This window comes from Delphinapterus leucas, chromosome 1 (assembly GCF_059928025.1).
Source record: "Delphinapterus leucas isolate spDelLeu-1000000601 "Yukka" chromosome 1, BTC_Dleu_Yukka2, whole genome shotgun sequence".
Taxonomy (NCBI): Eukaryota; Metazoa; Chordata; class Mammalia; order Artiodactyla; family Monodontidae; genus Delphinapterus; species Delphinapterus leucas.
Window position 1 is genome coordinate 74,018,670 of NC_143129.1, and position 13,293 is coordinate 74,031,962.

General features: G+C 46.5%; 1 protein-coding gene across 3 annotated transcripts in view; it reads left to right on the plus strand.

The window, feature by feature from the left end:
- CD244 (CD244 molecule) overlaps nt 1-13,293 on the plus strand; it is a 39,046-nt gene that overhangs the window by 14,910 nt on the left and 10,843 nt on the right. Inside the window, exons 2-8 of one of the 3 annotated variants that reach the window (XM_022559686.3) lie at nt 3,772-4,110; nt 4,200-4,475; nt 5,924-6,031; nt 6,475-6,542; nt 8,700-8,753; nt 11,297-11,362; nt 12,778-12,834. In XM_022559686.3, coding sequence (XP_022415394.1) covers nt 3,772-4,110; nt 4,200-4,475; nt 5,924-6,031; nt 6,475-6,542; nt 8,700-8,753; nt 11,297-11,362; nt 12,778-12,834 — 968 coding nt within the window. Of the gene's footprint in view, nt 1-3,771; nt 4,111-4,199; nt 4,476-5,923; nt 6,032-6,474; nt 6,543-8,699; nt 8,754-9,317; nt 10,069-11,296; nt 11,363-12,777; nt 12,835-13,293 lie in introns of those variants that run through there. The other 2 variants (XM_089912655.1, XM_089912660.1) reach the window with 2 other exon arrangements.

Here is a 13,293-nt window from a genome sequence, read left to right on the forward strand (position 1 = left end):
GTTGTGCTTTCATTTTTGTTTGTCTACAGGTATTTTCTGATTTCTTCTTTGATTTCACTTTTGATCCAGTGGTTTTTTAAGAGCATGTTGTTTAGTCTCCATATGTTTGTTCTTTTCCCGTTTTTCTTTCTGTGGTTGATTTCTAGTTTCATATTGTTGTGGTCAGAAAAGGTCTCAGTTGAGTTCATTTTTCAGTTATTTTATATTTTATTCCTACAATTTTCATTTGGTTCTCAAAAAATTCATTTTTTCAGGTAACTATTGCTGCATAATGAAGCACCTCCAAACTTAGTAGTTTAAAACAACAACCACTTATTTAGTCAATGATTCTGCTAGTTGGCAATTTGGGCGGGGCTTAGCTGGGTCATTATTTTCATTTCAGCTTGCACCATTTTTGCATATAGGGTCAGCTGCCAGATTGACTGGGGACGGCTGATCTAAGAAGGCCTCAGCTTGCTGCATGTGATCTCTCATCCTCCAGGAGGCTATCTGAGTCTTGTTTATATGTCAGCTAGACAACATGCCAAGAGAACATGTAGAGGCACATTCCAAGAGGCATGTGCAAGGCCTCTTCAGATCTAGGCTTAGAACTGGCACAACATCATTTTTACTGCATTCTGTTCAGAAAGCCAGCCCAGTTACAAGAGATGGGAAAGTGAACTCTATCTCTTGATGATGGAAGGAGCTGCAAAGTCACATTTCAGGGAGCGTAGCCATTTCGCTTTCTATCACACTAGTTCTCTGCTGTAATTCTCAAACATATTTTATTTCCTTGAACATGTTAAACAAAATTACTTTAAAGTTTATGGCTGATAACACTATTATCTAGATGTCCCTTGGATTTATTTCTATTTTTTCTTTTGGTTTTTGGACATGTTTCCTCTTCTTATGCCTGTTTATTTTTTTATTTCATTTTGGACACTGTTGTATGAAAAATTTTAGAAATAGCTTAATCCGCTGGTTTTTGTTATTTTCCTCCAGAAATAATTTATATTTGCCTCTAGTCAGATTAGAAATACTAGAGATATTAGATAATGTTAATCCAATTCAGGGTTGAAATTTTTCAAAACTGGGCTTCAATCTCTGTGAGAGCTGGCCTATTTCTTTTCTTTTCTTTTTTATTAACTTTTTGGCTGCATTGGGTCTTTGTTGTAGTACATGGGCTTTCTCTAATTAAGGAGAGCTGGGGGCTACTCTTCATTGGGGTGCGTGGGCTTCTCATTGCGGTGGCTTCTCTCATTGTAGAGCATGGGCTCTAGGTGCGCAGGCTTCAGTAGTTGTGGCACACAGGCTCACTAGTTGTGGCTTGCGGGCTCTAGAGTGCAGGCTCAGTAGTTATGGCACATAGGCTTAGTTGCTCCATGACATGTGGGATCTTCATGGACCAGGGATCGAACCGGTGTCCCCTGCATTGGCAGGCAGATTCTTTTTTTATTTTTAAATTAATTAATTAATTAATTTTTGGCTGTGTTGGGTCTTTGTTGCTGTGCGTGGGCTTTCTCTAGTTGCAGTGAGCGGGGGCTACTCTTCGTTGCGGTGTGTGGGCTTCTCATTGAGATGGCTTCTCTTGTTGTGGAGCATGGACTCTAGGGTGAGCAGGCTTTAGTAGTTGTGGCACACAGACTCAGTAGTTGTGGTACGTGGGCTCTAGAGCGCAGGCTCAGTAGTTGTGGTGCACAGGCCTAGTTGCTCTGCAGCATGTGGGATCTTCCAGGACGAGGGCTTGAACCTGTGTCCCCTGCATTGGCAGGCAGATTCTTAATCACTGTGCCACCAGGGAAGTCCTTGGCCTATTTCTTCTTCACCCTTACTCTTAGTGTGTAGACCTTTATGGTACAAACCCCAAATCTGCAAGATTTTAGGTATACCCACTTCCTCTCAAGAGGTTCCTGAACTCCATATTCTCTTAGTTCCTTGAGCTTATTGTAAGCTCTGCTTAGCTTCTCAGCATTTCAGATGCTTTTTATGGACTCAGAAGATGCCTCCAAGGGGCAGCAGTCAAAAATTCTGGTTTCACCTCTCTGAGTTTCCTTCTTCCAGATCTTGGCCCTATAACTTTATACTGCTTTATTAGCTCTCTGATGCCATTAACAACATACTTTTTTACTTTGCCCATTTTTTCTAGTTATTCTCAGTGGGAGCATTGGTTAGCATGTCTTAATCTGGTCTTCCATAATCCGAATTAGAATTCTTTAGATGATTATGTATCTCAACCTTAAATGTATGCTGTGGCATGAAAGCATGTTCTATTTCCAGATCACAAATTCTCTGGAGTCAGGAACCATATCTTACACATGAAGAGGCCCTGCCTTTTCAGGGCCCTCATTACAGTGGGGACTCAGTAAAGACTGCATAATTGGTGATGACAGTTCATGTCCTTTTTGTAGGTTTAGTAATTATTTTTCTGTTCACCTTTGTTCTCAACATCTTTAGGCAGTGCTAGGACCTCAAGAGACAAAGTCACAGAGATGTATATCACAGTCTCTGCTTTTGGCTTGGTGATAAGCAGAGCCAGTCCAAATCATGGGACTATGAGTAGGAACCTCATGTGTTTTACTCTTAGGAGTGTCAAATCAGAGGAGCATATTATATTAACCAGATTGTAATTATGAGTCCTTTAATTATTTACTTAGTCTCTTGAGAAAATGCTGACATGAAGGTATGGTTAGGAGTGAGTGTATTTATAATGCACGTGGACATCTAAAGATCTCTCTCCATCGCTCTCTTCTCAATGTCCTCCATTTTAACAGATCTGTTTGTATAACTATCTCCTTCTTCTATTCTCTCCTCCAAATTCTCCCTGACCCTTTTCAACCTGCCCAGACAGACCTTTTTATTTCCAGCATCCACTGGGCCATGCCGCATACCTTCCTTGCCAAAAATGGCTACAAGGATTTCTACTTGTTTTCATTGATTGCACTGGAGTACTCTAGGGTAGGCAATGACAAGCAGCTCTACGTCACATTCTCACGGTCATTAGCCCCCATAATGGTCCTTAGAGAGGGATGTGCTAGGATATGCCTTGGTAATATAGTTTTATTTTTCTCTATTTGTTTTCTATGGAGCAATCCTGTGGATACTTTCTAGTAACTAAAAAATTGGCAAACACTAATGAATAAAGACCACAATCTTATGTGCAAAGTGCTACAAGAAAGGATTATGAATCTCGTTCTATAAGGATGGAGGATGGAGGAGGGAGCCATTAGTTCAACTTGGAGGGTTAGTCTTATTAGGTCTGGCCATTAAGAATTTCCAGCAGTCACTGATGGCCACTGTTGGTTGCCTCAGCACTGCAGGGAAGGAGTGACATCATATATGATATTTATAACATTGTGGTTAAGAATTCGTCCTCTAAAGCCAAGTTGACTAGATTTTAAGCTCATCTTTCTCACTGTGTAACTTGGGTCAATTACTTTTAAGTTCTTTCTAACTCAGTTTCCTAACCTGTAAAATGGGGATAAGACTCTTTTAGGGTCATTGTAAAGTGAAATAGTAAAAATATGTAAAGTGTTTAAAATCTATCTGTCCCATAATAAGAACTCAGGAGATTTTAGCTAGTATTACTGGCTTGTGGGCCCTTCAGGCACAGAGCATGGAGGGAGGGGAGGCAGATAAGGGAGATACACTTTCAGGTTCTCTTAGACTTTGGGCTCCTCATAGGCATTTCCATCCTCTTGGTTTAAGGGAGGTCACATCCAACAACCCACAATGCTCAGGCTTGAAACTTTTCTTTCCATCTCCAGCCTGGGTTCTCTTTCCTATAATCCCTAGGTTCTGCTGATCATGTGGTTGGAATCTCGGGACAGTCTGTCTGGTTACGGCCCCCCAGCATACAGATAAGGACATACTCTGTTATATGGAAGATGAAGCCATACTCAAATTCAAGCTGTTATCTCATACACTCTTGGAAGAATGTTTCCAGCCAGAGCGATGTAAGGAAGAGTTTGAATTGGACTTCAAATCATTTCAACAATAGACTGAGCTTTATAAGAGAAAACTTAACTCTTCTCATCATGGCAGTTCAGCAGCAGGACAGTGGCCTCTACCTCCTGGAGGTCACTGAAGACACTGGGAAGGTTTGGAGACATAAGTTCCAGGTTTCTGTATTTGGTGAGTCCTCAGGACAGCTCATACTGCACCTCTGACTCCTGCAGGGCTTGTATTTCCAGCACCTTTCTGATCAACATCTCTGCTTCCAGATCGTGTTGAGAAGCCCCAGCTGGTGGAGAGGTGGAAGGTCTTGGACAGGGGGATGTGCCAGGTGACTCTGTCCTGCTCAGTCTCCAGAGGTGGTGATGTGAGCTATGCTTGGTATAAAGGGACTGAGCTGATTCAGACACCCAGGAACCTCACCAAACTGGAGGAGCAGATTGATGTCAGTGGTTTGCACACATATACCTGCAATGTCAGCAACCCTGTCAGCTGGGCAAACCACACCCTCCAACTCACACAGGGCTGTCTGAATGCCCACTCGAGTAAGTGGAGCTCTTTGCGCTGTAACAGGGGCTGAAGGTGTGGGACCCCACAGCCAGGCTCATGTGCAAAGGAGGCTTGGCTCTGAGATCCCTTGGCTGCCTCCCCCAGGGCTTTGCAGTCCTTCCCCAGGGAGGTCCTGGCCTCTAGGCACACAGTTTCCATAAAGTCAGGGCTGTCTTTGTCTGGGAATAATTTTATCCCAATAAAGAATCTCCTTCTGGGAGATGTGCATTTCTCCTTCACGTAGGGAATGCTTACTTGTTTGGTGAGTCGCAGCCCTGCCATGATTCTGATCATCACTTCCTTTCTCTGAGAGACCGATGGAGATCTACTTTCTCCTCCTGAGTGATAACTCCCCCAAACCATAGAGCTCCCCAAGAGGTAACTATGCTGTACAGAGTACTCTGAGTCATAGGGTCATCAGGATGATCTTGGGGGTAGCTAGAAGAGTTCTTGGGTTTTTTTTGCTTATGCACATCCTAAGGGTTACCCCGAGTTAAGTTTACACCACTATTGATTAGGTAAACAAAGAATTACTGTGCCATCAGCATGGGCATGACGGGAAAAAACAACCCACAGTTCCCATACTTAAGGAACTTATAATCAAATGGGGCAACACACGAAGCATTCATGGGCAAAAAAGAAACAAGCAAGCTGAAGTAACGTAGAGTGACAAAGGCACTGGAGTTTGGTTCATGCCAGCCATGGCTTCATCATTCACTAGCTCTGTGAACTGAGGCTGATGCATTACTTCTCTGAGACTCAATTTTTCTTTTGGGTAAAATTGGGGATGATAATAATAAGTACCTCACAAGATTGTTGTTAAGGTTAAGTGAGATAGTGTTTGTAAAGAGCCTAGTCAGCTGGCGTCTGGAACTTTAATTCATTTCCCTTCTCCCCATGTTGGCTGGGTTATATAAGAGGCTACACGTGTGACTCAAATGTTGAAGTTTGAATGAAGAGCAGTGAAAGCAAGAATAGCAGAAGGTGAAATGGAAGACTTGCCTGGCACATAGTAGGTGTGCAACAAATGTCTGTTGAGTTAAAAACAAAAGAGTGAATGGATTAACATTTGCTGTGCCAGATGTTTTACATATATTAGACTGCGTAATTAACCCCCATGTGTAGATAACATTATCTCCTTTCTGTAAGTGACAAAACAGAGGCTCAGAGAGTTTAATTGAGGAAGTTGCCCAAGGGCACAGAGGTTATAGAATTAGAATCGAGCCTGGCCTCTGAGATACTAATACCCAGACTCTTAGCATCACTCAGGGGAGGTCACCCAATTGAGAAGAGAGATGACTTTGATGGTGAATTCACAGGGTGCGAGGAGACCAGCCATTTGAGAGAGGAGTGTGGGTTTTGAGACAGTCCCTGCAGCAGACAGGTGGGAAGGGAAAACAGAGAGGGCTTAGCACTCAGGCCTGGTGCCTTCCATATCCCTCAGATTTCATCTTTCTGTCCACTTTGGTGAGCACCATGATTCTCCTAACGGCATTGTTCCTGGGCGCCCTCACCTGCTTCTATGTGCGGAGGTGGAAGAGGAAGCAGTCACGTAAGTGGAGGGTTCCTAGGAGGTGTGTTGCCTGATTTGTCATCCCCAGTGGCATGTACCTGGGAGCACAGTACCTGCTTTTCCTTGGGGGCATTGAGGTATGTGTGTGTGTGCTTGGGGGAGGGGAAGCAGTGGTTGCTGGGCCCTCTCTCCCAGGTCACGCCTTCTGGGGTGGCTGCTGGATGTTTACAGTCTGATCCCCAATGTGCAGATTTACCTGCACTCTGCCTGGCCTGACGGAATAGGTATGTCGGGGCAGGTTGCTGCCACTGTGCATTTCGGGTATCCTAGGAAGAGCATTAATCTGCCTCCTTTCTAGAACTTTTCTCAAGGTCTTGGTCATCTGGGATGGAGGGAGGATTTCCAGAAGCAGAAGCCTGGACAGGACGCCCTCTGGAGGTCTCTGCAGCTCTTTTCTTTGCTTCTTTGCTTTCCTCTCACAGAGACCAGACCAGAGGAATTTCTGACGATCTATGAAGATGTCAACAACGTGCAAACCAGGAGAAATCAAGTATGGCACCCTAGGGGCTGCAGTTTCTCTCAACTAGTCTGGGAGATGCTCTTGGGAGAATGACCATCCAGAGCAGGGGGTCAAAGAGGACCAGACAATTGTCCTCAGTCCTCCCCATCTGTCTTTTCTCTGACAGCCTCCTAGCTCTGGCCGTGGAGGAAAAGAGGAAAACAAGGGGGCCTGGGTGCAGAAAAAATGAAGGAGGCAGAAGGGGCATCTCGGTGCAGCATCGCACCTGTTGGGGAGGGATGGCCCCCTGGTGTCCTCAGTTCTGTCCTGTCTTACCAGCCAGGCTCAGCCCCATGAAGAGTCCAACCTTCTTGTATTTTGTGTCTGACCACAAATTCTCGTGTCCCTGCAAGTCCGAGTTTACTTTTGCGGGTCCCTTGATCGTTGCCCAGGCTGAGAAGGAGGCCAGCCTGAGCAGCCAAAGCACAGCAGTTTCACAGATGCCTCAGTGCTCTGTGCTCACAATGCTTTGGGAGGAAGAGGCCCGAGTCTGGCTGAGGTGCTAGAGAGAGTAACCAGGTTAGCACAAATGTTAGTTCCTCTGCGAACCTCTCTGGCCAGTCAGTCTCTGCAGGTAGTGGCCAACTCTGCCTGTCATCCAGGGGTGTCGAAGAGGAGGAAACTGCAGGGGGCTGCAGGGGCCCTCCTGCTGTTCTGCCCCTGAGCAGGGCAGGATGTGTGACAGGCCTCGGGGAAAGGCAGTGCCCAGCTGAGAAGCCAGGTGGGAAGGGCGATGGGCGTGGGGAGGAAGGGCCCTCTTCCCACCCCTGTTCCTGGTGCATCACCTGCGGGGGCGAGGCAGGAAGTCACAGCAGTGGGACTCTTGCTTGTCACAGGTATGAGGCCCTGTGAGACCTCATAGAACAGAGAAGCAGCTTCCCAAAGGTCTGGGCTCAGTGGGAATTAGGAATCAGTGTGGCTCCCCTGGCCTGTTTCCTTGCCCCACCCATGGAATATTTTGGGGCATGAAAAACAAAAGGAGACTTTGTTTCTCCCATCATTACTGGATGCTGGTACAAATTCCTGAGAGCAAGTGCATCTTCCTACAGCCACGGATGCCCAAATGCTCAGTAAAAATAACCTTTCTTCCCCAACAAAATGAAGGTGACTTCAGATTAAGTAAAACGGAGGAGAAGACAAAGGAAAATAACTACTCAGAGTAAAAGAGACCTCTTGGGGATTCAGGTCTGTTACTCTGCATCTGACTCAGGGCTTCCTCCCTCCGTGGCCACATCTCTCTATGGCCTGTCCCTACTGTCCCCAAGGTTCTGCTTGAAGGCCTAAATCTCAAGCTTCACGTGCTCTCACTTTGGGCCCCAGCTCTGACCTTTCTAGAGACACTTCACTCAGGTCTGGGCAGAAGAGAAAAGCACAAACTCCTGTTTCTTGCCAGATGCCAGCGACTCCAGCCTCCACGGACGGTTCATGTTTCTCTGCTCCTCTTAGCGTCTTCCTGCTTCTGGGGAGTTCAGCTTCTTCCTTGTCTAATGGACTCTAATGGTCTCCATGGGCTCTCCCCCAGAGCCCCGCCTGGCAGTCTGTGTTCGGGGTCGAGCAGCATGAAATGCCTCCAGCCCCAGTCTCCCGTGGGACAGGACTGAAGAGGGAAGCAGGAAGGGCATGTGTTCCCTGCCTTTGGCCTCGCTCCAGGGCTCCACCCAGCACCACCAGCACTGCTCAGAGGCTGGCTTGAGGCCAAAGGCAAGCTGGCCACCAAAGCTGGATCTAGAGAGGGGGCTTTAGAACATTTAGAGTGCCTGAATTTGTGTCCTTATAGGTATGCCTCAGATTAGAGCCCCACCCAAAGCTCTGCCCATTATCAGTAGTTATGTGGCAAATTTAGTCAGAAAGTCAGCAAAGGCAAGTTTCTAAGTTACTCAGGTAAAGCAAGTGACAGGAGACCCTTTGGGCAGGGTCACTCGATGCAATTCTTTCACACTTGGGGGGTTCCTCACTTCTGACACTAACTGCTGCACGGTGAGTCGCTCCTACTGTCTCTCCCTATCCTGAGATGCTCAAAGAACACCTCCCTCCCAGGTTCCTGGGAGCGCCTCTTCTTACGCTGTTTCTCCCCCACTCGATCCAAATTCAGACAGACACAGCTGTCTGCTCACGTTACCATATGTCCTTTTACTATCTCTTGTGCAGGAGCAGAATTCCCCTGGAGAAGGGAGAAGCATCTACTCCATGATCCAGTCCCAGGTACCACTCTGTTTTCTCGAATCCATTCTGTACCTGTCCATGGGGTTTCCTAATGCCTCCTAGACACTCACACCCTTGAATGGCAGAGTAAGACCTTGGTGCTCCTGGAGTCCCGGAGACAGCTTGGCCTCAGCTGCATTAAGTTGTTTGTAAAGATGAGTGTGATTCTGGAATGTCTCGACAGCTGAATAGAGCTGGAAAGTCTGATGCAGACATTCTTTTCTCTTCCATGCCTGGTAGCAAGTGTGGTCCAGATAAAGTCAGTGGGAGGAGGAAACTTGTCAGGGGACTCAACTTCTGTTTTCCCTCCCTGTTGCTTCCAATACTTGGGGGCCTTGCACTTTTTATTCCTGCCCTTCATTATACCTGTTTTCAGGAGAGAATGCATCTGTGTTGTTCTCTTTTATCTAATTATGACTTAACAATAGCACTTATTAAGCACTTAACATGTCTATTTTCTTATTGAATGTCACAAAACAACCTCATGAAGTAGGTCTAATAAAAACCCCCATTTCGGGGACTTCCCTGGTGGCGTAGTGGTTACGAGTCCGCCTGCCAATGCAGGGGACACGGATTCGAGCCCTGGTCCAGGAAGATCCCACATGCCGTGGAGCAACTAACCCCGTGTGCCACAACTACTGAGCCTGCGCTCTAGAGCCCATGAGCCACAACTACTGAGCCTGCATGCCACAACTACTGAAGCCAGTGTGCCTAGAACCCATGCTCCACAACAAGAGAAGCCACTGCAATGAGAAGTCCGTGCACCACAACGAAGAGTAGCTCCCGCTCGCCACAGCCAGAGAAAGGCCGTGCGCAGCAACAATGACCCAACAAAGCCAAAAATAAATAAATTAAAAAAAAACCCATTTTGTGGATGAGGAAACAAACTCAGAGGTTAACTAACGTGCTCAAGGCCACATAGCTGTGTTGCGGCAAAGTTGAGCCAAATTGTTTCCGAGTCTTCACTCCACCTCTACCTAGTTCATCTCTAACATTCTGGGATTGTGGAAATTCACCCGTAAACTGGAGAAGGAGCCTGTACTGTAATATTGACTGCTAAAATGACTGTATTGATAACCCAGACTGCTGAGGCATCTCTCGCAAAGGAAACACTGCCCCCTGGTGGCCAGTAATGATAATTTCTGATACAAATGACATTATTTTACCTATTTATTTTTTAAAGAATTAAGACTTGAAGCAGCAACCTCTTCAGCTTGGTGGCTAGGCTGCAGGGCAAAGAAAACTCTTGGGGAATGGTGATAAGCTTCAGAGGGAGATCAAGAAAAGAGGAAAGAGGTGACGGGAAGGCAATTGAGGGGAGAGGAAGAGAGGAGAGAAATGGAAAAGAGGGAGGAAAGGAAGAAGAAAGGTGCCCGACCCCTCAGAGCCACTCTGGAATTCCCAAGCTGGGTGTTGCCTACTTCTACTCCCCTTAAGATAACGTGATTCACTGATAATGGGTCAAAGTCAAAGAGAGATGTAAGGGCCATTGATATCTGGCAGTTTTCTGGCTTTAGTCACATTGAATTCCAACAAGAGGAATTTAAATAAATGCAAGGAAGAAATCCTCTTAGACTGAGATGATGGTGAGAATGAGATTTCTCCTCTGGAGCATCTTAAAAAGAGGATGCTTACCTGCCTTTGAGGACACCTGGCTCAGGTCCAGAGAGGGAAGGCATGATGTCAAAGGGAGGCACTGAGATGTTGAGGAAAGAACCTTGGAGAGTCTGAGGTTTAGATCCTGCTTCTACTGTGAGCACACTCTCTGACTTGGGCTATTTACCCTTTTGGAGTCTCATCTGTAGAACGGGGCAAATTATGATTATTCCTATTTTGTAGGAGTGTTATAAGGGTTAGGGGAGAATGCATATACAGAATAAGCACTCAAAAAGTAGCAGCTGGGGCTTCCCTGGTGGCGCAGTGGTTGAGAGTCCGCCTGCCGATGCAGGGGACACGGGTTCGTGCCCCGGTCTGGGAAGATCCCACATGCCACGGAGCGGCTGGGCCTGTGAGTCATGGCCACTGAGCCTGAGCGTCCGGAGCCTGTGCTCCACAACGGGAGAGGCCACAACAGTGAGAGGCCCGCGTACTGCAAAAAAAAAAAAAACCCAAAAAACAGCTGCTACTTTTTTTGTTTTGTTTTTGTTTTTTTTGAGGTACGCGGTCCTCTCACACTTGTGGCCTCTCGTATTGCGGAGCACAGGCTCCGGACGCGCAGGCTCAGCGGCCATGGCTCACGGGCCCAGCCACTCCGCGGCACGTGGGATCTTTCCAGACCGGGGCACGAACCCGTGTCCCCTGCATCGACAGGCAGACTCTCAACCACTGCGCTACCAGGGAAGCCCACAGCTATCTTTAATAACAGAGCAGGACTACCTTTCAGGTTGTCTGACCTCCCAACTAGTCCAGGATTCTTTTCACTAACACTTAAACCTGCTGTCTGGGCAAGGTTGAAGGGGAGGAATGGAAGAGATAGATGCCTGCCTCCCCAGGGCTGTGTTGGATCTCTGCTTCTGAAATGGTTTTATTTCTCTTTTCTGTAGTCTTCTGCTTCCACATCACAAGATAACGCAAATACATTGTATTCATTAGTACAGTCTTCCTGGAAGGTAAGTCTCCTCCGCAGGTGCTCTTTATGCAGATACGTATTTTGCCTGTGCATATGCAGGCATGTGTTTGCAGAGGGGGTGTGTGTGTGTGTACTTCTGCGTGAGTTGTCTTCCACTGTGTGTATCTGAGTAGCTTGTGTTAAATGACTGTGTTTAAATGTTAATGGGTCAACTAGAAATGCCTTTCTGGTTCTGTCTGGAGAAAAAGAACAGCTCTGAGATTAGGAGAAGAGTGGATTCTATAGAAGTTTCTGTGGGAGGCGGAGGACCGTCAAAGACAGAAAGGAGGTGCTTTGTGCGGAAGGACCACAGAGTCCTCATTAGACCAACTGAGGCTATGGTGGGAGATAATGGAGTCATTTCCAAGGCAGGGGCATATAACCTGGAACTGGAGGAGTAGACTGGACGTAGAGAGAAACAGTGTTGACTTTCAGAGAATCAGACAAAGGTTCTGGCCAGTCACCTGCTGGTGGTGGTCTCCAGAACGAGGCAACCCATCACGGTCTCCTTGAATCCTTCTCCAAGCTGAGCTCACAGCTGTTACATGTGCCTGGGACCACAAAGTGGGACATCCTAGTGCCCATGGTCATATTTCCACCTTGGGGGGTGGGGGGGTGGGAAGAATGTTAATTCCAAGGCTGGAGTCACAGTATGAAGCCAAAACCTTACCACGGTAGTATGGGAAGTTTGGAATCTGCCGAACTGTGGAAGTGTTGAGTTCATGTGTGTCAGGATCCTGTGTTTGTGTCAAATGGGGGAGAGGTTTGGGAAGATTTTTAGACTTTTCACTTACCCTCCTTCTAATAAGTCATTAAATCAACTTGGATTCTACCATGAGAGGTATTTATATTTAAAGTATACACTAGAGTTTATGGACATATAGATGGTCACGGGCACCATGATCACATGCTTTTGTATTAGGTTGTGAAGGCTCTGTAGACTACTGAAAGTGCTTCTGAGCTCCTGCACTGTCTCCAGTGTTTCACCATGTTCAGGGTATGTGCTAGGATTGGTACTTATGTATGTGCCAGAATTGTTTACACTAAGGTGTGTATGTATGCTATGTGTTGAAAAGATACACAGTTTGAGGCAGTATTTGTATTAGGTTTGTCTGAAGGGGGTGTGTGTGTGTGCTGGGAATGTGCGTATGTGTGGATTTTAGGGGTCTGTGGGTGTGGGATACTAAACTCTTTTGGTTCAGAAATGTCATATCATAGGCAAGTATGTACTGTGCCTTCTTTGGAAACCGTAAACACCATTGTTTACTCCCGGGGTAGGAAATTCTATTCACTTCTGGCTGGGGACACTTCAGGGACTTTCTGGGCCCTGAGTCTCCTTTGGGACCTCTCACATCAGTTAGGAGTGGAACATTTCTTAACTTGAAGTTAAGCACTCTTTACCCTCTGAATTTCCAGTCTGGATCCAAGAAGACGAACCGCAACACTTCCTTCAATAAAACTATCTATGAAGAGGTAAGGAGCTCCTCTGAATGGGTTTAGTGCTCATAGCATAGCCCTGAACTCATACACGTGTGAAAAGTCATCCATAGAGTCTCAGGGTTGTAGGGATTTTAGGGATCTTCTAATCCAAATCTTCATTTTAGAGATGAAGAAACTGAGGCTCAAGGAGAGTGATGGTCTAACCCAAGATCATATCATATTTTGGAGTTTGACCCCTGTTGGGGAGATAGAGTTTTAAATTAGGGCTAACCCCAGGCTAGTTTCCCAGCTGTGTGCCACACACTGGACATCTCTCCTTTCTACGGGTATGTGTGTGTTGGGGAACGGGGAGCCGAGAAGGGAGGATAAATGAATTTAAATGATTTTCCCATTAGTAAGTAATTGAGAATCATTCCAGGATATAGGTGATCTTCAGCTGCTGCTGGGATGGACACTGCACGAAAGAGACCAACGAGCCCGGTGGCCGAAATG